At 51.1% G+C, this 27,477-nt stretch overlaps 1 protein-coding gene across 6 annotated transcripts in view; it reads right to left on the bottom strand.

The window, feature by feature from the left end:
* The window catches only part of LOC105694785 (protein held out wings), a 42,489-nt gene that overhangs the window by 12,334 nt on the left and 2,678 nt on the right, over positions 1-27,477 (bottom strand). For 5 of the 6 annotated variants that reach the window (XM_012415773.1, XM_023434224.1, XM_023434225.1 and 2 more), the window contains exons 2-5: positions 5,754-5,887; positions 2,245-2,361; positions 558-698; positions 273-375 (exon numbers count right to left, since the gene is read on the bottom strand). In XM_012415773.1, coding sequence (XP_012271196.1) covers positions 273-375; positions 558-698; positions 2,245-2,361; positions 5,754-5,887 — 495 coding nt within the window. The remainder of the gene's footprint in view (positions 1-272; positions 376-557; positions 699-2,244; positions 2,362-5,753; positions 5,888-27,477) is intronic. The other variant, XM_012415772.1, reaches the window with a different exon arrangement.

A 27,477-nucleotide genomic window follows, 5' to 3' on the forward strand; every position in this document is an offset into this window, starting at 1 on the left:
ATGACACTTCTTCCAACTGGGTGTACCGAATCGTTTGAAATTTTATGACGTGAATGTGGTGGTCGTAGGGAAGGTTCCGATACCCATGAAATGCCCAGATTCTAAAAATTTTTTTATAGATGTTAAAAATAAAAAAAATTGGAATTTCATGGATGTCAGGACCTCCCTTGTAGCCTCCGGGTTTACGTTGTAAATTTTTGAAACGATTCGGCATATCCAATTTCCAGCTGCCAGTTTCACATCCCCTTAAGACGTCGGCGTGGGACAAGTACCTGCTGCGGCAGCGACCTTCGTGTTCGAATCCCGATACGTGCCGTTGATGATCGCCAGCTCCATGAGTTGCCTCTTCTTCAACTCATCCTCTCCATCAGCCTGCTAACAATCGACATCACCGTCAGAACGTATCACGAGACGGTCGATTTGGAACGTCTTAACGTTCCCTTCCGCGAAACGCGTACTTGGCGCGGGACTCTACTTTCTGACTAGCGTAGTTAAGGCTTTATTATAGTCGAGCGATTTGTCAAGGAAAGCTAGTGGAATCGGAACTGTCTCACCACGGGTACGAGCAGCTTCTTGACTTCTTCGACGGCTCGGGCGAGCTTCAAGGTGGCTCTGTTCTCCGTGTCTTCCACCGTGAGCAGCACGTGCAACTCGTCCGTCAAGTGCTCCCAATTTGGTTTACCTCGATTCAGCTCCTCCTGGCAAATCGAAGCGCAATTGGTCATAGAAAACGCGTGCGTGAGTAATCGCTCGCGAGAAACGGCGAGTCCTTCGTTCCCGTCGACGTCTCCTTTTGCGCCGTTACGAAACCGCGACTTGGCAAAACGAGCGCCGATTAACGACGAAGACGTCCAACGTGATACCGAAATTCGTACAGATCCGTACGAGCATGCCTCATTACGTTCTACATCGACAACACCTATACACATCCACGGGTCATACTTACGAGAGCGCCCGACTTCGGACCAAGAGCTGCTTGAAACAATCACGGCTTGTTTGTACATTTATGCATCTCCGAATAAAGTCATGAAGTGTAACTGGTCGTAAATGCGCGAGGGACGTTTCATAACGTAGAAAGCGGCTCTTTTAGCGCGGCATAAATCTCATTTTCTCATTTTGCAGGAATCGAATGAAGTGGAGCGACAACTTTTCGAGAAAAGGCGTACCCAGGGGACGGTCGGTCGGGCTTCCGGATTCATTTTCATTTCCCGGTAAAACCAAGAGCCCGGACAATTTCACGGCGAGAGAGATCCTTTGGGAGGTGCTGTCCTTAATTTCCTTGATCCCTTTCCAGGCTACGACTCCTTGGGGCCATTGAGTGCCGAGATCGAGTTTCGGCCATGAGAGCGTTTCATAAATAAGCAATGAATCCGAGAATAAGGCTCAAGGATTGATTTAGAACCTAATGCGGCGGTTCGTTCCGCCGAGGACGTTCCTAAAAATCCGAGGATTAAATCCAAGGTCCTCTCCCTGGGGAACTACCGGGAAGGACCCGGGATACTCTTCGTACAATGTGATTCCGTGATTTTGGTCGAGGTTTGGGGGTTGAAGAAGCACCAGGACCCTTGCCAGGAACGTTGTACTGTTCATAATGGAAACGAGGACTAATGGCTCGACAGGACTCGAGGGTCCTCCAGCTCGAGCTAGGAATCGATAGGTCACCTCGACGTCTCCTCGAAAATAGTCGAAACTTCGACATCGCCTATCGGTAATCCGCTAACGTGAATTCCGCTTCAAGGTAAGAGTTAAACATTTTCTGTTAAGAATTAAAAGTCAGTGAAATTCCAAGCTAAGGTATCGAATGGCCCGATAACTCACGATCGAGTTGCACAAATATCCGCGGCAATTTATCTCCAGTATATCGGATAATTTAGGCCGACAAAGCAGCAGCTGGGAGCTGGCAAAACTTCCATCGATTCACCTCGGAATGAGCAAGAAGACGAAGAGGTCCGCTCGTGGCCGAATGTCACCCTTAAGTAAAGTAGAACTTGGCAGGACGTCAAGACCTCGAGCACCAGCTGCGAGGAGCGTTTAACGCGATTGCTCTCCGATTATTATTCCCACCTCTCCAAGAAACGTAAAAGTGAAACCCCATCGAGGTTCCCCTACACCGTTATCGAAGATACGCCGAAAAACTTGTCCCGCACCTATACCCCTGGGTACACCTTTCTCGCATTTTTCCGCGGCGTGAAAAATCTGAAAAAAAATATATAAAACGGAGAAAAGAGAAGCGAGAAACGGTACCTTCTTTTTGTCCCTCATGGAGCCCTTTCCTCGCACCATAATTTTGCATCCTGTCTCCTGTTCAAGCTGCTTGGCCGTCATTCCACGAGGGCCCAAAATCCTCCCCACGAAGTTGAACTGAAACGGAGTAAAGGATTCCCATGAGTAAGGGAAAAAGAAGGGAAAGAAAAGGCATTTTACGGTAGCTAATTTAACCGCGGATTATTTAATAACCGAGGAGATCGTTTTATGAGCGATCGGTTAAATCCCACCAATTAGGAGTCAATATCAATGGACACTCGGCGTCTCTTTCCCTGAGATAAACGCTATCGCCGCGGCCAATGGCGGACATTTGTGGCCAGCGGTGGGCATTTACTGGCACTAGAGTGGGCGAATTTATTGGCCGATACCGAGGCACTTAGTTATGCGCGAAAAACAGTCGGGACGTTTATTGGCCAGATCGGCTCGATATGGTGATTTCGCGAAGGTACCGCGAATGGCATTTCATAGAGAGGCCGACGTTACGGCAGCTAAATGGAAGCAAGGGATTTACCGCGTCGGATATATCGAGGACCGATTATGATAATTAAAAAAAAAAAAATAAAAAAAAATGGCTGCGTTATTAAGTCGGGATTTTTCGCCATTTTGAGACTCGTTGGAAACCAATTCATTGATTCATCGATCGAGTATTTCGGCGCGGTGGGATCGGTTGAAAAAAATAAAAGATAAAAAGCGAAATCCTAGACGTCATCGCAGATCCAATCGGATAGGACCCGAGTGACAAGAGATTCGATTAAGAGCGACGCTGTCGTCGCCACCGAAAAATCAATCTCAACGGTCCACGAGTTCCTGGGGAATCGTTAATGCGGGTGTCCGTAGAGAGGAAAAAAAGAGACGGGGAGACGCGTAGTTCAGGATATGAAGTAAGGCTCCTCTTTTATGCGAGGCCGACTCGAAGGCGCGCCCCGTCATTATAATAGGTGCCGCAGGAGAAATCTCGAGGCGGTATAAATCAAATGTAGGCGCGTACGAGGGTCGGCGGGACGTGAGTGTCCCCGAACACGCAGGCCGCTCTAAGTACCGGGGTCGAGTCACTTCCGTTTCGAGAAGCGCGGATGCAGAAGTGCACTAAGTGCAAGCACCGGGTCTTGTAGCTGGAAGCGAGGGCTCGGGGTTTTAGCGAGTGCCCGTTACCTCGTTCCAAAAGAGTCCTCGGTTTGTTAAGAGAGAAGAGAAAGCCTGGAATTAAAAAAGGGAATATCTATTGTCATAGGTGTTTGCGCGGGGCAGGTAGCAATTATCTCAATATGAAGGGGTGGGCTGGAAATTAATAAGAAAAATCATTTTTTATCGCAGGTGTCATCCCATCGAGATGCGCATCCGCCGTCTCGGAATGACCTGGACAGAAAAATTTGTTTATCCTCGTGCAAAAGGAGCCCGGGTGCAAGGATGCAGGGATCGTCAGGTGGGAGGAGGAGGGCCTCATTGTGCGGCTCTCTCACGCTTTCGCCCCGACTGGTCCAGCGGAGGATATCGCCCTCCTCTCTCGAGCCGCGCCATTAAGGACGGCTACGACGCCGACGACGCCGACGACGACGGAATAACGAGAGTTATTATTAACGGTGGTCACGATCTCCGTGACTCCGGGCCACGGGGAAAACGTGACGTGTTCCCGGCTAGGCCTAAAAGGGCCGAGGCTGCCGATCGTGAGATAAAGTGGGAAAAATTCAGGAGGTCATCGGGGGCCACGGGTGATTCGGAAATATCGAGCCGAGCCGGTGGGGGCTAATCACGAGATAGGGCTAATTGCGAGCCGGAAGGCTGAATAAAAAATCCAGCCTTCCTGATTTTCTCCCATCTCACCTCACCTTGTGGGGCCGGGCACGATGCGGTACCCCCTGGGCAGGTAGATAATAAAAGCCCGGAAAGGGATAAATTCTGGAGCCTCTTCCTTGAACCCCTCTTTCGAGGACAGAGGCGTTAAACATCCTGCCAAAAACGTAGCCTTCGGCCCCGTTATTACCGAGCCGAACGGTCTAACTCGGCTATAGGGCCAACGTCGTCGAGAGCGTGCTCTTCGGCAGGGATTCTATTCCCGGCGTGGCCAGAAATAACGCCGACTGTACACACATCTCGGGCCTCGGCCATTTGGACCCGGTGCAGAGAGGAAGACCGAGACGGAGAGGGAGAACGGGAGCGCCTTCCCCGTTTTCGAGGAAAACCACGGAATTCGGGAGTCCGGGGAAAATTCTGTGATTTTTATTAAAAACCCTCCACCCTGGCAAGGACCCATGCCGCGCATCGTTACTGCGGAAGGAGATGATCTCGCCGGAAATCTCGAGAAATTTCTACCGAACGCTCCCGGGAAATTCTCCTCCTCGGGCCCTTTCTCTCGGTCTCGCAAACGCGGTTTCGTTTTATGGGCATCTCGACGGGAGGATTTCCAAATCTGGAGCCGTGACGACACCGGGAGCGGTTATGCCCGGCCGAATGCAGCCCGAATGCAGGTCGAGCGCGGCCCGAATGCAGGCCAATGGACGGGATTGCGAAACCTCCGCGTCGGACCTGCGGCCGCTCTGCGTGAGAAAACCGCGAAACGGGACGCTGGGTGGGTAATCGGTGCAATTACGCATTTAAGATCCTCAGGTGGATCGGGAAATTTCCGGAGTGCCGAGCGTTCCGGCCATTCCTGCGGCGGTCCGTTCCCCGCCGGTTTGGGCTGCGATCGATTCATCGATTCACTCGATTTAATCGATCACGGATCGCGTTCTCCGTCCTCGCGAACGTCCAGGAATTCGAGAGAAAACGACCGCGGTTTACGGTTCGTTGTAAAAAAAAAAAAAGAAAAAACAAACAAACAAAAAGAAGTTCGTTTATAATCCACGCGAGCAGATGCCTGCCTCCTCCATCCGGTCTCTTCTCCTGGAAGCGATCGTTTTTCGCTGAACGCCGAATCGGCCGAAAGTGGATTAAGAGAGCTCGAGGAGAAACAAATACTATTGAACATTTTCGAAGGTCGAGGGAGACGGGCGATATCGACGTTTCTTCTCCGCGACACGGACTGGCGATAATGGACGTCGTCGAATCGACGTTAAAAAAAAATAAATAAAAGAAAAGACCGTGTAATGTAAGCCATCCATTTTTCCATCTCTCCGCGGGGACACGATCTTTGCTCATTTTTTGTTCTCCTCTCGCAATCGCGTCACGTCTCGAAGAACTGTGTTCGTCGGCCAACGATGACACATTCGGCTGAAAAACGAGTGTCGATTCTGAATCACCGAAATTCCCCGTTTCCACGCCCTGAGAACGCGCTCGTGATTGTTCGGAAATGCGAAAATGTGAAAATGTGAAAATGCGAAAATGCGAAAATGCGAAAATGCGAAAATGTAAAAATGTGAAAATGCGAAAATGTGAAAATGTAAAAATGTGAAAATGTGAAAATGTGAAAATACGAAAATGCGAAAATGCGAAAATGTGAAAATGCGAAAATCGAAAATGCAAAAATGCGAAAATGCGAGTTGATTACTTACATCTGGGTGTTCCTTCACCGGAACGTAAACTTTTTCCGTGAGCGTGGTGATATCGCCCTCGGGCTCCGGCAGGATCAGGGGCTCCTTTTTCACCCCGCTGATCTGGAAGAGACTCGCCCGGACTTTGGCGATTTCTGAAAAACAGAAAATCAATTCCTCGGTAAGACGAAAACTTGTTTGCATCGGGTTTTTCTTATTTCGAGGCGATCGGTGCAGGTACAGTGGCGGACATGAATGCCCTCCCATCGCTCATTGGCGCCTTATCTTCGCGAAAGGCGTTCATGTCCATCGGGGTACGTACGTACGTCGGCGAGTCGTTTTGCAAGCGGCGCAAAAATCGACAGATTACTCTCGGAGATCGAAACCCCCCGAGCCACACACTTATCTCGGCATCTGTACCTTTATTACAGCGCCGTTGCCCTAATTGCGCAACCGGGCCTCGTACCGAGTCGCGCGTAAATCCCGCTAAAGACCGATCGGGAGATAGCCGATCCTGCGATCAATGCCGCTCATTAAGGAGCGCTAAAACGCGAGGAGGTCTCAATGCTCGCGTCTATGCTCGGCCCTCGATGGCTGGAAAAAATCGAGGGCGCGTGCGCCTTTATTTCCCGTCGAGTTTCCCCTCTTTCCGAGATTACCTCCGCGACTATGCCTATGATACTTGATACGGTTATCCTTAACGCATGATTTTTTCCAATATTAATCCAGCTCGAGGTACCTTCGCAGCGAGGAAAAAAAAATGCAACGAACCAAAGAAGTATTTTGTCAATCCAAGGAATTTTATTGAAATTCAAGAAAATTGTAATTCCGAAGGAACGTCGAATTAATTCCAGTTTATTCGAATGAAATGATTATTCTTTTGACACTTTGAATGAATGAGATATTTTTTTGGTTCAATGAAAATTTTTTTTTTTTTTTTCGGGGTGCCTCTATCGGTATTGGGTTAACCCTTTATTGGCGTTGTTATCTGGGAACTTCTTTTGCGAGTCGCCGTCGCGTTCTCTCTAGGCGGCGAGTGGCCCGAGGAAATCGTCGGACCGCGCGCGGAAATCGCCGATCTGCCGCGATATCGCGACCCGTCCGCCGTTGCGTCAACGGCCGGTGCTAGGTAAACGGAGAAACCTCGTCGCGAGACCCGATCCACTCGGGAACGGGTCTCGGGAGACAAATGGCCACTACGCGTAAACTCGCGACCGGAGACACGTCGAGATTCCTCCGCGGCTTCGTAGCCTCGATTTCGCCGCCGAGCCGGATGGAGGCTCGGCCAAATCCTGGAGGACGGCCTTTCAAAGTCCCCCCAGTCCCCTGAATTTTTTTCGCAAAATTATAAACGAGCCTTTCGTACAATTCCCCCGCTTATAAAAGACACTTAGACGATATCGAAGGATCCTCCCCCAACCTCTGAAATTCCCGTAATATATATATTTTTTTATGTATCACCGTCGGAGATATGAATTTTATATCATCGGTCCATTTTATTTATTTTTACAGAGGATGTGACGAAGGCACCACGGGAAGAGGAGCCCAACCCAGTGCCGGTCAATTTCAGCGTGGTCAACGAGTCGAGACGAGAGACGGCCTCCTCGGGGCCTCGTCCTCGAGGTGGACTCCGTTTCTACGCACGTACGTGCACCGAGGATGAAAAAGAGGTTAAGAGAGTGCACGCGCGACGCATCGGTGCCGAAGAGGTGTACGTGCGGTAATGGCGATCCAATGCCGAGGCGTGGCGGGTACCACCTAACCGTAACCATCGAGGTGACCATCAAAGTGATCAGAAGTTCTGGGTGGGGACTGGGTCGACGAGATCTCCTCTCCCGAGACGATCCACCCAGCCGTCGCCAAGATCTTCCTCTGGCGACCATGACCTCGGGTAACGATCGATCCCCGAATTTTCAGCAGTTCCAGCGAAACCATTCGCGAAAAAAGCCCCTCGATCCGCCACCGAAGAATATGCTAAACCCCAAGAGAAAAAAAAAACCGGAGTAAGACCCGTGAAATCCCGCCCGGAGGTCAAGAATCCCGCTTACGGCCCACTTTCCCGTGCACTAGCCACGCGAATATCGCCCCTCGTCTCCTCGCCTCTTATTGGCAAGCGCCGAAGGAATCCTCCTCGCGCGATCGACCTCTCGAACGTATCGACTCGGGCCAAGTTTAACAAACTCGCGAAGTAATTGTCGGTTAACGTCTATTTACGGATGGAGAGAGAGAAAGAGGAAGAGAGGCCGAGTCGGCTTTCCGCGGTCGCAGAATGGAATCCGTTCAATGGGTGGTACCGTCTCGCGTGGCGTGGCGTGGCGTGGCGTAGCGTGACATAGGCGGTCGCGGGTGTGGCCGCGGCGACTCGACTCGGTCAGGAAGAAGAACCGCTTTCGGCGCGGCAGAACTCTTCTCGCGGCTGCACCCCGCGTGACATCAGCTGACCGACGCCGGCGTCGCGCTCTTGGCTCCGCCGCGGCGCGCCTCGATTTCCACGTCTCTAGCACCGCTAAATATCGGAGCAGGATTTTCTCCCCCCTCGCAAATGGTCCTAACACTCTTGATTCTCGATAAAGCCACGCGATATCGATATCACGTATCGATCTATATTTCTCAAATCTTGATTTTCCAGAGAGACTCAACATGGCGCCTCACCGTTGGAAATAAATCCTAAATAATATTAACAAGACATGACGTTGGGTAAAATCGTTAATAAATCGTGAATTAATCGCTAATATCGGGGATCATAACTTTTTGTTTCTGCAAAAAAATATATAAAAAAAATTAGGTTTCAAAGGGTTACGACTTTCAGTCGCGCCAGTCCCCTTCGTCATTTCTCTCGCGAAATCCCAGCCCTCTCGAGGTTCGCTCCAGCATCCAGAAATAACGGCTGGACCTCGGATCGCCGTCGCGTCTTACGTCACCGCGTCGCGCGTTGGGCGGACGCGCCGCCGCGGAATCCCGCGTCTCGCTCGGTCGGCCTATCTTTTTGCGCCGGGGAAATTATCCCGCCCTCGCAAGCGGCCCAGATCGGACCAAAAAGTGTGAAACTCGTCAAAACGAGACTAGAGCTTGACGCAACTCAAGGGGGGGAGGGGGCGAGGCTAAAAAATCGCAGCGGGAATTCGGCGCGTTTCTCCCGAGATCCGATTCGGTTGGCTCGGCGCGACCGAGAATTTGTTTACCAGATATACGCGGTTATAAATAGTCCGAGTTATCTTGGGATTTATATGACGGAAAGTAAGTGTCGGCGTTTATCTGCAATAAAGAGTTTAGAGAAGCGAAGGTGTGCGCGCGCGCACCTAGGCGCGCCAGTCGCCAGAAATAAGCGAGAACTGGGCACGACCTCGGGCGGGGTCACGTGACCGCGGGGGGCGCGCGAAATTCAAACGCGCCGAGGGGGCGGGAGGGAACTCCCGACAAAGAGAGCACGCCGGCGAAAATCGCTGACTGGGGCTTCGGTCGGGGGATTGATTTCAACCTCCAGAAATAGCTGCTGGAGCGCCCGTGGGCGGCTCGTTCCTCTATCGGCACCAAGCCGGATCGAAGGTGGCGCAATCGGGAGCCATTTTTAGTGCGGCTCGGATACGCGAACCCCTGCGGGCTTTCTTTAGCGCGGAAGAAAGGGGCCGGGACGATTTATCGTCTCCGGTATCGCTTATCACCCTTCAAGAAATTTCCGAAATAATTCGCAAAAGGGCTTGGCGTCGAAAAATTCAACGTTTTCAGGGCTGCCTAGAAAAGGCCAGCCTCGTCTTCCGAGATATCCCATATCAACATTTACCAATTTGCGCAGATAATTCTCCAGAGTTGAGAATTCACGAGATGGGAATATTAATCGTTAATTAAATAATTAGTTATCCCGCGGAGTCAGGATCGCGTGCGCTCCCGCTGATGAGACGTGTACTCCTGCGGTCGGGTCCACTCTTTTCCCATTGCACGTTAATGCATTACGGCTGGTGTATGGTTTATTGTTCTCGGCGTAAGCCGATCCGACCCGGCTGTCTCCGTTTCCTGCGGTCGATCAGCTGATCGATAGCAACACCCTGGCCTGATTTCCTACGCAGCCGCGACTCGCGGAAAAATCCTTCCCCCTGGACAGATATATATATCTTTTCTTCTCCCTTGCGCAAGGAAATGCCAAGAAATTGGTAATCAATGTTTGCAACGAATTAAATTGAATCGCTCTACGCTGGCGCCGGTTTCGTGGACATCGTGTCTGGAGGGTAGAGATTATAACCGAGTCACGTCGGTGGGTGTCATTCGGATAATTCACAAGTGACCCAGGGTGCATCTCCGTTCACCTGCAGTTTGGGGAGGATCTACCGTGGATTAATTTTTTCTTTGGTACGAGAACCAAAGAAGAATGTGGCTCGCTCTAACAACGTCTCCGCTTTCCCGATGGAGACCTCGAAAAACTGGCCCCGACAATTTCACATTCCTAAAATAGCGCGGCCAAGTGGTACGTATTTTTGTCGCGGCGCAATTGCTGGAGGGGCTCGACCGGTCTCCCGTGTCGGAAAAAAGAAAGACAAAAAGAATGGAAGAGAAAAAAGAAACATACAAAAATTGGAGCATTGTCGGCCGAGAGACGATCGGTCAAAAAATCCGATTCCGCCCGTGAATACCAACGAGTGGAGGCGACGGGAATGGCGCCATTTTGCGCACCGTCGGCGTTATCGCCGCTCTCTGGTGACATATTCGGAAACGTGCGAAGTAGGACGTTGCTATGCCATAATCGACGGCCAACTCACGTGAGGCTGATTCACTGGCGAGCGAAAAAGAAAAAAGTCATCCCTAGTCGAGGGTGGAATTTCCACGTTCCTATACGCTTGCTTTCTTAATCCCTGGATTTCTTTCAATCCCATTTTCGACCCCTGCGGAGTGAAAATTCCGCCGTTAAGCGACAAGCAAAGGGACTCGTCGAGTTTACGCCATTGCATCCGATGCACCTGATGCACCTGATGCACCCGATGCCGTTGAATGATTTCGTCGAAACGGCGATGGAAGTTCTTACGGCCTCGGCCATCTTGTAAAAACCGTTCGGTGGTTGTAAACGCGGCTAGAGATATTAATATCTGGGAATTAATATCGGGGGAATGAAGATTCACTTTTCGTATCGACGCTCCTCGTTTATTTCCTCGTAAGCGTCGCGCTGGGTAATCGACGCTTATCAAGTGCTGGCTGGAAATTTCTCCCACGAGTTCTCTCCGCTTTTCTTTTTCATTTTTTTTTTTTTTTCACGGAGGGATAAGGAAAAGGGAAAAAATCCCGAGATGACGAGTCGAGCTAAACTCGCGGTTTACGTCGGCAGAACCGGCTCTGAAAATCCCGGCGAAGGTGTGTGGGTGTCAATGCAACCGACGCATCAATGAGATCACCAATGTTGTAAGCGCGGCCCGTGACACGAATCGAGTTGATCTCTCGTTGTCTCTTATCAGATGCATACTATCGAAGGCACGAGGGATCGGTCCAAGGAATTCCAGGAGAGGGCAAATTATTTGACGCGCCAATTCCCCGAGATGAAAATATCTCCACATATAAATGCATCAACATTTAATCCGAAAAAAGGAAGAGAAATTATTCTCAGATATTAAACGCGACGGGCGAGTTCTCGCGATAACGCGGAATTAAGGTGCGCGTGTATGTATATATATACACGCGTATTACACCTACTTGGTATTCATCCACTTTGTCGTTCGCATAATAGGATTATTTCCAATCGATCTCCTTTACCTGGCGCATACATCAATGAGATCACCGCTGCAACGAATGCAGCTCGCGGACCGTGACAGAGGATCGAGATGATCCATCGATCGTTTTGCATGTATCGATCCGCACGCCTGCAGAGAGCGAGAGGTAAGGAGGAATTATATATGCATAGTTTACCAACCTTGCCAATTCCCCGCTATCGATCAATATATTTTTTTTTTTTTTTACAGAGGGCACTTCCCGTGATAAGAGCCGCAGATGCAGCGACGCCATTGCAATCGAGCGTTACATTGGCGCTATCGCGTGCATCTGGACAATGAGGAGGTGCGCAAAAATTACGCAAAAATTACGGAAAGGTATGGCTTTTCATTCCAACCGAGGATTTTAAACGCGGAATTGAAATGGACAAACTGTAAAACTTCCCCCCGAGTTTCCCGGCGAAACGCGGCGGCCAGCTGATAAGGGGCTTTTTTCCTCATTTCTTTCTAGAATTATGGGTTAACAGGTTAGACGAGATCGGGTTCCTGGAGGCGATAACTCGCGATAAACAATCGTCACGGCCGACTTGGCATGCCGATGGAAAAAAGTGTCAACGTCGTAAGATCTCACCGGATGCTGGAAGAGCCACTTCGGGGCTCCTTCGTACTTAAGGACACTAATAATTAAAAATTGCTCCCTACCACGTTGCACCACCTCCAAACGTCGGAAATATGCTTGTGGAGGTGTTGGATTAATTTCCAGAATTTTCTATAATTATTAAAGATCTAAACAAACCCCTCTCGCGATGAAGTGCATCGGTGCATCCTGGATTTTTTTGCCAATTTCTGAGCCTAAGTACGGGATAATTAATAGCGGGCTCCACGTAACGCGTACGTAGGATATCGTAATCAAACCCGGTGATTTTTTTTTTTTTCGCGAAAATGTCAGTTACCTCGCGCATGCATCGGAGATTACCCGAGTACCCATTAACCCCCTGGCGCATAATAGGTCATGCATGCACGCCGTGACGCAACGTCGGAATTACGATCCCGGAGTAATCGCTTATCGATAATTATTCCCCGGCGAGGCGTCCCTTAGCACGATTTATCGTAATATCCTGTTAACGTCCACGAGACACGCCGAAAAAAGCTGCACTTCTCGTCCCCGCGAAAATTCCGTCACCGGCCGCGGCCATAAATGGAGCGAAACGTTGCGTCAATGTTACGCACAAAGGAGCACGCAGTCCTCGGATCTTGACGGCGAGAGGGAGAGAAAAATGGCCGAGTAATAAACGAGGCACACGATGATTCAACGAGTTTACGCCGATCGGCATTTGTGTCTCCTTCGACCCCGATTCGTCCCCCATTAAAGTCGGCGCCAATTACGAGAGACTCCCTAGACTGCACGCCGAAAGTGCGGGAGTAAAATAAAACGTGAAATATAAAGTGATATTAAGGTGAAGTGAAACCCCCAATCAAATCAGTCGATTCTAATACAACACTTTTTTTAAGGGTATTAGACCAAACTGTCCGAAACTTTGACACGTCGCTCCTGATCATCTAAGAATTGTCCCGACACGTTCAAGATTTGGATTTTTTTAAACAATTTTTTAACTCAACCCAGACCAGAACCAAAATGGCGTCGAGCTCTCATATTCGATGTACAATTATCGAAGGCTCTGATATGAGAATCGAAAGGGTCAGGACAATTTTACGACAATTTCGAACACTCTGGTAATCGATAAGCTCGCATTTGAACGGGATAAAGGCAAAAAAAGTGTTGTATGCGCTTCTACGCTAAAAAGATGGTAATACGAGGTCTCGGAGTGAAAATTTAATTGCCCTGGAAATGACAGATGGCGCAGGGGGTCCCTCTTCAGTCGATTAGGGCCCCAGAAAGTATGAATCCAGAGGATTTCTGGAGTTTTACTTCGATTTCTTTATAATAATTGTAGGAAAACGACAGGTAGAATATGCCATTTGGTACAATACCCAATATAATTCGACCCAGCTGTCAATAGAAAAACGAACGTTGCCAACGTAGGCATTTAGAAAAATTTTCTTTATCGACGTCGATCAAGTTCCTCGGCGTGTTTCACTTCACCTTAAATTGGTCAATTCGACCAGGCATTGCCAATCGGAATTTTCTAATCATCCGATCCACCAATCGGGAAATCTTTTAACCAAGCGGATATATCTGGTAACGTTATTATTTCCATTTTTTATTTTAGCGCGAGACGTTTCGCGGATCCGCGCTCCTCTAGAAGGTATGTACCCTGACGGACATGAATGGCTTTGGCGCTTCCCTTAGCAGTCCCGCCCGCAGGGAAGGCGTTCATGTCCGACACTGTACACAGGTAACAGCAAGACGCGCAACCGGTTGGCGTATGAATTATTCCGCAAGAATTCAGGGGGACGTGTAAACAAGGCTCGCGTTTTTCCGTGCCGATAGGAGCGATCGACCTCGTCGCGCAGTCGATTGCGCGTGCGTTATCGCGTTACTTTTTTAGTCGAGAGCGAACAGAGGATATACATCTCGGACTCCTCGCCGCGGTATAGTCGATCGCTCCTCGGAGTAAAGTCGTTCGTGGCGGTGCAACGACACAACCTAGAAATACGAAGGCACCTAGGAGGTGAACCAGACGGGGAGGTTCGACGGACGTCGGCATAGGACCGCGGTTCTAAAACGGTCGCGGGCTTAAAAAAGAAATTCCTGCACGGAGCTCCCGCTCGATCCGGACCAACGCGGCTTGTCCGACACCTCGCCCGAGGAAACTTCCCCCAGGGAGAGATTCCGTGTCCTTGTCGCGGAAATTAGGTGGCCCGGATGGACTTGGCCGACTGGGTGTAGGTGGAGGCGACCGCGCAGGTGCGCGGCCTGCACTTAGAGTCGCTTAGGCAATTCCGATTTATTTTCGCTCTATGACTCGACGAGGGTATTTATAATTTCGCGGCCGACCCAGGGAAGGGAACGAAGGAGTTTCGTTGGGATCGCGGAAACCGCCGACTTGGCGAGAGACTCTGCATTAAAAAATAGTCACTTACGGTTGATATCACCCGATGGGCCTGGTTAAAAAAATGTTCAAGCATTAACGAGAGGCTGGGATGATAAAGAAACTCTGATAATCGGAGCCCGAATTGCTGGGTTAATTTCTGGGTGGAAAATTTTCGTTTCTTTTTTTTTTTTTTCCCGATATTTCGCGACAATTGCGGAAAGTCGATCGCCGACTTGGCGCGAGACTCTGCCGTCAAGTATTTCCGGGATTTCGGTGTCTCCGTTTGAGAGTAAAACGCGGAATCTGGGCCGACGGAATTTTTTACCTCGGACATAGCTCGACCCTGGCGAAAAAAGGCGCTCAAGGATGCAACGCCGGCTCGAAAGAATGCACGCAAAGAGGCGCAGCCAATTGCACGACAGGTAATGTCGAGGTACAGTTAGGTATGTCAGAACGCGCGCGGTGCGGCTTTGGCGTAATTCCTTCGAAACTCGAATTTCCGGATTGCGGAAGATGGAGAGGGATTATATATCTCCTAGACGTCGAATTTAACGTCCCCTCGTTTAGGGTCGCCTCCGCGGACGAATCGGCCGCAATAAAAGGAAGCCGTCATTTCCGCGAGTCGGTGCGACAAGAAATTTAAAAAAAAAAAAAAAAATTTTTTTAAGGAAGAGTAAACCCCAAGAAAAATATGAAACCTCGGCTCGAGGTATAAAACGTTTCGTCGAAGTGAAACGCCTCGTCTCGGGAGGGAACGACAGGATTTCGAAAGGAAGGGTCTCCGAGGACCCGACAATTCCCCAGCCTCGAGGTAATCGCTCCTATCGGGAAATGAGTTTTACGAGTGGAAAGTCCCGGGTTTCCGGGTTCGCGGAGACGTCGATTTACATCCCGAGTCGACTTTCTACGACCTCGAGCTTTTTCTAACATCGGGCAGAAGAGGCTTTATCTCCTTATCGGCATTGAATCCCCGCAAAACCGGGCACACTTTGCCGGGATTAATCGCGATTGCTCGAAATCCCCATATAACGCGGCACCGCGTCGTTCGGTCGTCAACAGCCTTTCGTAAAAAGTTAAGGCGACACGAAAGTGGCATGCGATCCTTTTTGAAATTTCTCCAACCCGGATGGACCATCCGACGTCATACCGCGTGGAACGTGGAGGCTGTCATTCCATGCGTGGCCCCATTACCCGTGAAGTTCGAGAAAATCTTTACAAAGAAATTAAAAAAAAAAAGAAAAAATCATTCGGGATATAAATTCACGCGCAACATTCGGACAACTCGGTGCACCCGGTCCAGGAGAAAGGGTAATTAATAATCCCGTTACGGTGCCGCAGGATATTACTATACGGTATATATCCGATTGATTAGCTTGCGTATTGGGTTCAATTACCGGATTCATTTTATCGGGGTGTTCAATTTTACAGGAGGAAAGGAATTCCTTGACGCAGCCAGGGGAGGGAAAAGTCAGCCGAGTCGAGGGATTAGGCCGAAGCAGGGCCTCGGCACGCATCGCCCACCTTTCAGGTGTTATTGTCCAGCCCAACAGGTTCCATTCATTTTTCCCCCAGGGCGACGCATCGGTGTGTGCACGCACGCGTACTCATGTGAGGACGCGCGGGCGTCCCTCGGTCGGTGCACGACATCTCGATCCCACCGAACGTCGATTATCCCCCTCGACCCTCGGCGCAAAAAGGCGAGGAAAAAAGGACGAAGGGAAGAGGCACTGCCTGTATAAATACCCGGCGAGTATCCTCGGGACGACGCATTCCCACGCTGGCGAGATCGAGAAACGCGGATCGAGATCGAGGCGCCCCGTTAGATCGATCTGGATTTCCCGAACGGTATTTCCACGAGATAAAACAATTTTCTCAAAAATACAAACCCGGGCGACATATAACATATGCACTTAATCTTGATGACTTAAGTGCACTCCAGATCGATTCGACGTAATAAGACATTTATTTATTTATTTTTTTTTTTTTAATCCGGTGTATCGTAGGTGACTCGCAAGATGCATATGTCGCATTGATCATTTTTAAGCGCCCTCCGGATCGATTCGATGAGATGAAAAATTTTTCATACATCCAGATGCAACGTAGGTGACTCGCAAGATGCATATGTCGCATTGATAATTAATATGCGAACTCCAGATGGATTTTATCCGAAGGTGAAAGAATCTTAAAAAATCCCGGTTTACCCTAGACGACACGTAGAGTGCACCCCCTGTCGATGATTCACAGGTGCACTCGAGGAGTATGCCCTCGATAACATAATTCGCGCGGCGCGAGCATTGTGTCTCGATAAGAGCGCTATCGGGCACAGCCCGAGAGGATTACAGTCGAGTGGCTTAATGAGCCGATTAGAAAGGCGATTCGATCGGGATTATTCCCAGCGAGTACTGTCGAGTGTCTCTTGAATGGGCCTCTCGAATTCCCTCTCTCTCCTCCGCTCTCCTTGTCCATTACGGGACAACCGGAAAAAAAAAAAAAAAAAAAAAGCGGCGTTAAATTCAACCCGCCCATTAAATCGATGACAATTTTCTACGCGGACTCGAGACATCCGACCGTAGCGAAAAAGCGTCCCGCTAAAAAGAAAGTGGTGAAAAAAAATATAAAAAAAATCGCAACGGCGCTCGAGAGTTGGCGAAAATAATTTTTAAAAACGCTAATATCTTCGAGTTAACGATTCGACGTATGATACTCATCCGGGCTTTTAAATTCTCCGAGATATTATTAATACGTACGGATTGAAGTGCACTTCCGAACTCGCCGCACCGAGTACTCGCGCGAGGGATTTTATCACCGGTCTCGACTGCTCCCCGCGGCCGATTTTCTGGTTTCTGGCCGCTCTTTTCCTTTCCCCGGCCCTTTTTTCTCCGGTTTATTATTTATCGTTCCCTTAACGATCGCCGGCGAACCGGTACGACCGGATCACGGATTCCGACAATTATCCGAGAGGGCTCGAGAGGGCCGAAACTCCCGAGTCCACCTGACGAGCTCTCTCGGATCCGACCTCGAGGATCGTCTCCTATCCCCCTGGTGGTATCCCTCAATTGGACCGAATTAAATGAGTCAAAGGTCTGGATTCCAGATCGGCCGAGACGCTTCCCTCCCGCGACAGAAACCACTCCTTGACGTTGCTTCGCCATCCCGCTGCACGTTGCACCAACGTCAAGAGAGAGATAGAGAGAGTTGCGAAGTCGCGGAAACTTTAGCCATTAGTATACTCGAGAGAAAAATCGTGTCGAGTAAAACCTCACGACGACCCTTTTTTTTTTCATGCTAGAAAGGGGTATTACTCCTAATTGCGAACCGGAAAAAGCGGATAATTTTTTTTTTTAAACGTCCATTCTAAGTGCCGATGACCGAGCGTGCGATTTCAGGGAGATATTTCTTTTTATTGGGACGTTCTTCGTTGAGATATTTTTTATTAGGTTATTTTACCGGAGCGTCTTTTTTATTAGGACATATTTTTATTAAGTATTGTAATCGACGGGTCATTTTCCGTAGTCTCTTCCGCGCCTCTCTAGAGATATCCCGGGCAAAGTGGGACGTCATTATCTGCGCCTATTTTCGGGCCACCGGAGAAATTGGAAACCGGGACGCGTCCCTCCTCTTCCCGAGGCCCCACGTGGCCCACGTGGTGTTTACCTCGTCGCAGGGCGCCCTAAAACCGGGACTTCCTTCCCGATCCTTCGCCTCTTATAAGAGTTCACAAAGATCGATATTCGCCCGCGAAATTGACAGTCTCTTATACGACTTTAAAACGTCAACCACTGCTCATAAAAGAAAATTAAAAAAAAAAAAACGAACGAATAGCGGTATTCCGTCATATACACCGATCGTTAAATCGGATGTCCTCGAGGATGAATTCTTGCGCGGTTTCGTCGTTATCGGATATTTTCGCCATAAGGGGCCGTGACGAGAAAAAAAATAAATAAAAAAATAAAAATAATAAAAATCACGATACGACGGTATCCCGCGATACGTCGATCGTTACCGACTAATTGTCGGCGAGGAGAAGGACCGTCGACGGAGACCTCGGCTTTTTCCCCCCACGGCCGGTCGACCTCGTCGTGGAAATTAAAGGTTCGCCGAGCCGCCTCCTCTCGACGATAAATTAACGAACCGAGGCCCGCGGACGAGGGCTAATTTACGAGAAGTCGGTAGAATTTCCCCGGACAAAATATCGTCCAGCCTCCGGATCTGCCCGCTGCGCACATCTCCGAGGGAGTCCCTGCTCTCCTCCGGGATACCTCGTTACTCGAAATCGAGCCGGGTTATTTACGGGACAGCGTAATTTACGGATATGAGAGGTAAACCCCTAGCGATTTACGCCGGGATACTTTTCAATTCTTCCTGCCGGAAGGAGTTCGACATCTCTCGGGAGCCGTAACAGCGCGGATAGCATCGCGGAAAATATATCGCGCTAATATAATACCTAAACGAAAGGTCGAGACCCCTCCACCATACCGTCCGAAATCCACGAGCAAAAATTTCCGACGGAGAGCTCCGCTTTTTGCGGCTTTTACGGGAGATAACCTAAAAAAAAAAAAAAATGTGAAAAAAAGATAATGGAAGGCGGGAAAATTGGTCGGTTTTAATTTTCAATCTCGCGGACTTAGAGGGAGGCTCTTTGACCCGATAAACAATAAAAAACGCCGGAAATCGGCGCGACGTGCGGAACGACCGCGCGCGTGGCGCCGCGAGAGGGACGCGTATCGGCGTCGTTATCGCCATCGCATTACCGATGAAATTAATGGAACCTGTAATTTCGCCGATGCGGCAATTTATGCCGGGTAGTCCCATGATTTACGGGTACTCGATACCGCCAAGGATAGCAGGACGCGAAAAACCGTCAACGAACGCTCGTCGTTATCGGCGTTAGCCCTTATCAGGAGGTCATTACAGCCATTCCGGTGAGAATTAGCGGGTCCAAAAGTTTCGAGGACAACATTCCCATGAAATAAAGAATTAAAAGTAACGGGACATCGAGAGGTTAAGGAACCGGAGGGCCCTATGTGCCGGGATTATTAAAATCCCGGATGTCCCGGGATGATGAAACGATCGTTTGAAATTTCGTAAATAGTTTTTCGTAAATAGGGCTCGAGTCTCCGGTCGCGCCGCATGGCGGGAGGATTCCGAGGCTCCGACCGGGAGATAACTCCTATCGGCATGTCGGGAGTACCGGGAGCCGGGAAATTCCCCCCGCGCCGCGGCGTGGTCGGAGCCGATCCTCCGGGATTCCAGGCGAGCGCCTCGGGCCATGCGATCCGCGACTCGTTATTAGATATCGCTCGTGCCCGCCCTCGTGTCCGGGAAACGTTCCGCCCGAGAGGGCACGAGCGTACCAGGTATCGATACGAGCCACAGATTACGACTCCGGCGGCATTACGTGGACGGTAAACCGCCCTGGGGAGAGAAACCCTTTCCGAGGGCGCGAGGTGCGTCTCCTTGGCGAGGCTCACCATTTCTCCTCGCCTGGATTCGCGAGCGGCGCGCGCACGACCATGAGAAGGCTCGCTCTAGGAGCAAGACGGAGCGAGTATAGGGGCGGCGCGCGAGACGAGGACGGAGCGAGGATTCCATTCGCCCCCCACCAGTCGCGCGTGGGACGCTGGCGCGGACGGGTCGGGGCAACGCGTGGCGGCGGGGTGCGCGGCCGAGGATGCGCGGCGGCCGCCGGTGGATGCCGAGGTGAGTACCACGGGCCGCCACTCGGTGGCGCGCGCGACGCCGGGTCAGCCGGTCATCGGCCCCCGCAAGGCCCTCCAAGGGCCGGGCCGCCGTGTTTACAAACGGACCCCGGGCGGCGCGCCATGCCTTTTCGAATTTCCCGCCCCGGGCGCCGACCTAAGCGACGAACCGCTACGACGCCATTCCACGACGGGTGTAGCAACAAGTGGTACGGGCATACTCTCATAACACATAACCTCAAAATCCGCGTTTCTAGTCCAGGATATATCTCACAGATATCGAGCTCGCTCCCGGTCCCCCCGAGCCACGTGACCGGGTCGTCGCAATGGAAACTCCAAGCGAGAAACCGAGACCGTGCGGCGGTTCCGGGAAACGCTCCCCCGAGGAACGAAGCGGGGAAAAGGAAAGGGGCGGAAGAAAAAAAAGGGAGGAGAGTAATTGCGCGAGGGTGGCCATGGCTCGAGGTTCCCCCCGCCATGCGGATGGAAATTGGAGGCGAGGCCCGGAGAAAGCGGAAAAAAGGCGCGGGATCGCTCGAGGACTCTGGGCCAGTATTTTCGGGTGAGGCCTCTTTCATTTTTTTCTCTCTTTCTCTCTCTCTCGCCGGCCGAGAAAAAACGTCCGTGAGCGGAGGCGCGTATAGGCACTTCCTTATTTAGAAGCGGAGAAACGCGTCGCCGCTTGCTCGAGCGGATCTCTCGCCGCGCCTTCGGGCTTTTTCGGCGGGCCTTTCGGCCCGAGAAGAGGAGACGGCTCGTCCCGAGGAGAGGAGAAGACGAGAGGAGCCTTTTCTCACGGGCGAAGGCCGGACACGGGATTTCCGTCGCACCTAGAGAGAGAGCCGGCTGCCTGGCACTAAGGCGCATATATTGTCGGCGTCGAGTGCGACCGATTACGTAAGCAACTAATTCGCTGGTGTAGCCATTCGCATTTAAATAAACGCTGACGATCCGCTTCCAGGAAGCCATCGGAACGAAGTCATCCGCGTTTCCAAGCCACGTAAAAGAAGCAGCCTTCGAGCCGTCCGATGCCACCCAAGTGGAGCTCTCGACGGGAGGATGCACCTCCACCGACCCCTCGGGAAACCTCGGGGACTTATTTGTCGGGATCGGGAGGGACCCATTTATGAGGTAAAAGAAAGACGCGGCGACGAGTCCTTTTATCTTACACGTAGGAAACGGCGGAGTTCCGTGCCAAGTGTGACAGGAAGGGCGAAACTCTTTTCAGGTTGCCGCGGAATTTTTTTTCATCCCGCTGGTATTCCGCATCGCGCGGACAGATGCGATTCCAAGAGCCGGCAGGACCCGAGGCACAGTATGGCGATTGACGAGCGGCCCTCGAGTGGAACTCTTGCACGTCGTGGGCGGATCGGTGCATCGGCAACCGTTGCCGCACACATCCTGTACTTGGAGCAAGACTCGGACCTCGCGTTCGGACCCTCTCGGACTCTCGAAAACAAGGACGACTAGTTCCTTCGACGAGTGGGAAGGAATTAAACGTTTCACGAGCGCGGGTCGAGGGCTTCCCGAGTGCCCGTTGGAGGCGCGGAGTAAAAAATTGCCAGAAAAAAAAAAAAATCAGGATGTACGGGGGAATTTCTTGATGGCAATTGAGAAATTCAAGCTGTAACCGCCTTGTAATTCTATTTCTGGACGGCTCGACCGTGGGGAGGGTGTAAAATCAATTCATCTCGAACGGCGACGTCGTGTCATGCGCCGACATGCCACTTCGATCCGACATAAAAGTAAGGACCGTCGAGACGTATAATTTCCACCCATGTTGTATCAACAACCGTCGGGTTAATGGACGGCCGGAGGCCCGGTAATTCGACAATTTCATTTAACAAGCGGTAAAAACTATCGGCCGAGGATGTACGACGGCCAGTTAGGCGTAATACGTCAGGCCGAAAAGTGCCCCCTCCTCTCGGTCCTCGTTAACCGCGGAATTAACTGCCGTCGAGTATTATCCATAAGGAAGAGCTCTGTACGATAAGTATAAAAATGGGTGTCCCAGATGCGTCTCATTGCGCGGTGCGCGACTACCGTACGGATTATGCACTTATCAGCGCCGATAAGAAATGTACAGATAAGAGGTGCAACCTCTGCCGTTCACTTCATACGTACTTGGCGATCAGTCGAAGCCTACTTTTGGACCGGTATTACTTTTTATTTATTTATTTATTTTTTTTCAAGAGTACATATCATTTATCTTTCTAAGCATTTCTCTTCATTTTTAGGTGACGCTCCGTGAGACCCGAGACCAAGGAAAAAGGGAAGAAAAATATCCCGATGAGGAGTCGTCAGCGAGTGGTGGCGTCGCGACAACCGTGCAAGGAGAGATAAAGAACGGCCCCGTCTACGGTATTGACAACGAGAAAACCTTTAATTGCCGGCGAAATGGCGGCGTTAATTGGAAAGGCACGCCTCGGAAGAAGGTCGGCGCTAATCGACTCTCCAGGGGGATATCGGTTCTACGGGCGCAGCCGATTAACCGAGTTCCTCTAGCGTGCCGCCATTCCTTCGGCAAAATACCCGAGGATTCATTTCCGGTTAGGGAATTACGGATGAAAACGGACACTCCGTCCGAGCGCCGCGGGAAAGCCTCGTTAAACTGCGGCCTTTCGCTCGCGGGATCAGGGCGGAACGGGTTGCGGTTAACTGTTAACCGAAAAATCGAGCCGGCGAAGTCGATCTTTCCCTACCCCGAGGATGAATCCCCGGAATCTCCGATCTCCGTGATAACAGATAAAACCCTCGAGAAACTCGACCCGATCCCGATATCACCGAAACCGCATGAAAACCCATCGAGATAGTCTCGGGTAATTGCTCGATTACCTGATTAAAAGTAAAATAGATATAAAAAACAGGAAAAGAAAAGAGACCGCGCGGTGGAGTTGAAACATCTTCATTCCCAAGGGAAAATTCCAATTACAGGGAACCGTCCCTTTCATCCAAAACGAGGTTTCGACTTCAACCTCGCCGTAGTTTCGCGTATTTTTTTTGTTTTATTACGATTAGTACTTTTTTTTTTTAAGCGGGTATACATTTCACGTCATATCGCGGATGAAAAATCGAAGAAAATCCTCGCGGGGTAACCGAGACCAGGTTCTAGCGTTTCAAGGTCTACCTTGCCGAGTGGGGTATCGAGTACCCTCCTAGGTGCGTTTCATTGTTTTGGTCCGAGTCGAATTTACCCTACCGTGGCTAAAAAGAAGTTTCGCTTGAAAACGACCGCCGATCGGTCGACTCCGCTCGCGGCTTGTCAGATCTCGCGGCCATGGCGATAAGGTTACTTAGAAAGGGATATATCCAATGTTCGCCGGACACACCCGGATACCCTTCGCGCACGGTACACGATTTCCAGCATAGATATATACCTAGGCATCCTCGTCCGGGGCGTTCTCCCTGGGAACGCGGTTCCGTTGGCGAGACCGTTAGGCGGACACGGTCGATTTTTAAATCACTTCGGTCTAATGAAAAAAAAAAAAAAAGGAAAGGTAACCTATAGTATAGTATAGTAGTAAAACGCGCTCCCTGCGCCAAAAGGAGGCAGTTGCCAAAATCGAGTCCGCCAAGGACGTTGCTGCCAATTGGCAGAGTGACCTCTCCCGCCAGCTGTACTATACGGGTAATTAGCGGATAATCCGCACGTCTTTACCGCGAAAGAAAAGAAGGTTGCATCTATCGAGACCTCGCCGGGAAACCTCTCTAAGTCGAACCTACCCTCCGTTTCGATGATAATTAAATCCCACCCCGAGGGAAAAAAATTAATAAATAAATAAAACCCTCTCTTGGACCCTTCCTGTTTACCATCAAGGGGTTGATATCGCGGAAAAGGCATATTCGGTGAAAATCCTGGCAAACCTAACCTCTCTGCCACGCGGGCCGTCTCGGACACCCGATCCAGGGTCCCGCGGGCGGCTCAACGTGGAACGTTGCATCTGCATCGGTTCCCTTCTCGGGAGGGAGGGGGAGGGGGTCCTCCGCGGATGGGCGGTCGGTAACACGTGACCCTGACGGGGAGCCTCTCGGGACCGCGGAACGTGCCGGTAGAAAGTGCGGGCGCCCATTCACGTCTGTGTTGCCGGCGCGGCGCGCCAGGGGGGTGTGTGCGCGCGCCGAGCGAGAAGGTGCGCGCGCACGCCGGGCCGGGCCGGGCCGCCGATCGCCGAGGAAATCCCGCGGATGAAACCCAATACCTGAGAGGCGAGAGAGAGAGAGAGAGAAAGAGAGACGCCGAGAAGTCGACTCGTGTTCTCCCCGTGTATAACCTTTTAGGGCAGCCTCCAGTCCCGGCTGCGGCGCGAGCACCGACGGTCACGAGTCATGTACACCCGCGGTACATAAGGCAGGGCCGTAATGACCGTGCGAAACTCGCCCATCGAGACGCGCTTCCGAAATTCCCGCTCCCGAGCCTGCCTTTAATCGCAACCCTTCGATCCTCCCGCGGCGAGTAATCGGCGAGCAACGATCTCGCATCGGCTCTCGGGGAGAAGGCTTAAGATATTAAATTATGAACGCCGGTGGTCCGATAGGCGCGCGCGTCCCTCGGGAGAAATAATAGGGTGTCCCATAAGTTCCTTCCGCATCGTGTATTCATGTCCTATGAAAAAAAAAGGAAGAAACTTATGGGACAACCTGATGATATCCTTCGATGCGAGGATGGAATCGGGGACGACTGAATCTTCGAAATTCTCAAAATTTTTCTTTTCCTGGGCTCCTTATAGGATTGCCGATTTTTAAGTCCTAACCTAACCTATCGACAATCGGCACGAACTTTGCGGATGATCCACTGGATTGCCTCGGACTTCTATATCGGGAGAATCCGGGGAAGAAATTCGGCGCGCCGCTTCCCGGGGTCGTTGCACGGGGTATCCCCGGTGCAACGGGCAGCCCTGGGCCGGACGCCCGATGTCTTCAGCACGGCGAATATAGTGGCGAGCGCGCGGAATGGAAAGCTAAAAAATGGCCGCAACGGCCGACCGGCCGGGCGCGTTCGGCGAGGTCGCGCCGCGCCGCGCCGCGTCGCGTCGCGGTTTCGAGAACGCGGCTCGGACGCGACGGGGATAAAAAACCGCGTCCCCCGAAATCTCCCTCGGCGCCGCGAGGAGAACCTGTCGTCGGGCGCAAGATGGCCGCCCCCTCGACGAGACCCGGGAAAGAAAAAAGAAAAAGAGAGAGAGAGAAAGAAAGGGAGCAAGCCACGTCACGGAGCCGCGAAACGTTAAAACGGTGTCGCGGCCAGTCCGCGCGGTAACGCTCGATCGAGTTCCCGGGGGCAAAGTCGAGCCGAGATGCCAGGACAGGGTACCCGGTTACGGGGGCAGGGCGAGGTACTCCCCGGGTCCCTTATGCGAATTAACGGAAAATCCCCGCAAATGTTACCCTCAAGCAAAAACCTGAGTATTAATACGTATATTTTTCTTCATTTCCACGTTATTTCGATTTGAATTACCGGCTAAACGAAAGGGGGACAAAAGATCATTCCACGATTTTCATCCCGTCGGCAAGATGGCGCACCACGAAAGAATTCATCGTTACAGAATATCCGTTTAATTAAAAGAATACAACTTAATTGTAACGAACTCTCAATTGCCGTGAATTCGAAAAACGTTGCGTCCTATTTATTCGAGTAACCCTTGGATGAACGAAACATTTCTTCGGTTCGATGTAATCTTTTCCTCCCGTCGGTGCTACCCGCATCCAGTCGTGTCACGTGGTCGGAGCTCGAGGGACCACGTGACCCGCGGGTCACGTGGCCCTTCGGGACGTATCGAGGCGGCTCGATCCGCGATCGATCCCCATCGCGGCGGCGCTCGGATTTCGATCGCGGCATTAACTCGAAGCTCGGCAAGCCGGGTAGCCTCTTGCTCGGCCTCGGCAAAAGCGAGCGAGAGAGCTCGCCGGCCGAACTCTCGAGGCTCCGAGGTAGAGAGGCTCACCGTTCACGAGAAGGAATGCGGCCGCGTTAGGGGGCGCAAGGACGGCGCGGGAGGGGCGGCCCGGGGTGGGGGGTCGAGGACCGACTCCTGCCGCGTAGCGAGGGCTTCGACCGACCCGCGAGTCCGAACAAGGACTCCGCGTAAGAAGTGACCCCGTACCGCCCGGAAACTTAAGGAGGATACCCGAGGATTTTCTCCGCCCCTTTTAAAACAGCGGCGGGAAGTTTTAGACCTCGAAACGACCGAGGGGTACGAACCGTCGCCGAGCACGAACAAGACATCGGGAATTTCGGGGGTCCTTTAAAATGCCTCAAAACGGTTTATAAGGGACCGCTCGAAATTGTCGGTTTCGAATCGCCAAGTTCGAGCAAGAAATCCGTATCGCGTCACTCCGGGCAATTAGAAACTCGAGTTATTTCCAGGGGACCGTTCGAAATTTTCGACTCGAGATATAACGCCGTGACTAACGACGACTGCAATTACCGTTAATTGACCGATCGTTCGAAGGCCCTCAGAAAATTCCGGCCCGGCGACTCGATTTTTCTCGTTTCTCGAACGATGGCCGATGGGGGGTTAAGATTAGACATCTCGGATTTCCCTCATCGGGGAGGGCCCGGAATGTCCGGGATTTTCGGAGGGCCCAAAAATCATTCGAGAGGGTCCCGACCGGGGCGGCCATTTTTTATTGACACCTATATTCCGGTTTAGGGCCTCGCCCTCTACGAGGCCGATTTCTGGGATTCTTTCGAAAGCCCATCTCGTCCCTCCGAGGAACTCCCCGAGGCCCGACCTGCCCCAACCCCGTCCCCCGCTCCAAAAGGTGGAAACATAACCAACAAACAAAAAAAAAAAAGGAAAAGAAAACGTCCAATCTTCTCGAAAATCCGTTCGCGACGACAATTACCGACCCACGACGCGCCGAACGGTGCCCAAAGAAAGGAAATAAAGAGGAGGGGAAAAAAATAATAAAGAAGAAAAACCGCTTTCCAATGAAGAGAGAGAGAGAGAGACAGAGAGTCCTCTTAAGGAGGGAAGAGGTGCCGCCCGATTTCATTGAGAGAGAGAGCTCTCTCTTTCTTTTTCTCTCCTCGACTCTCCTTCCCGGTATAACGGGCCCGATGTAAACGGACGTTCCAAGAGGTTAGGTAGAGAGGGCGACATAACCTAAAAGGGAAACGCCATACGTTCTCTTCGACGTTCGTTCTCATGCCCTTCCGAATGTAATATAACGGTCGATATTAGGTTTCCTTTCGCGAGGATATATAAATATAATAAATATTATAAATACTACAAATCTTAAATCAAACTCTCGGTTTACATTCCACGTCGAAAAAGACCATTGCATTTGAACGGTACGAACGGCATTTCACGGTATACTTAGAGTCTATTGAAATAGCGAGCGCTATCGCGCCACTTGGCTC

The sequence above is a fragment of the Orussus abietinus genome, unplaced genomic scaffold (genome assembly GCF_000612105.2).
Source record: "Orussus abietinus isolate OABI.00-Male unplaced genomic scaffold, Oabi_2.0 scaffold27, whole genome shotgun sequence".
NCBI classification, from domain to species: domain Eukaryota; kingdom Metazoa; phylum Arthropoda; class Insecta; order Hymenoptera; family Orussidae; genus Orussus; species Orussus abietinus.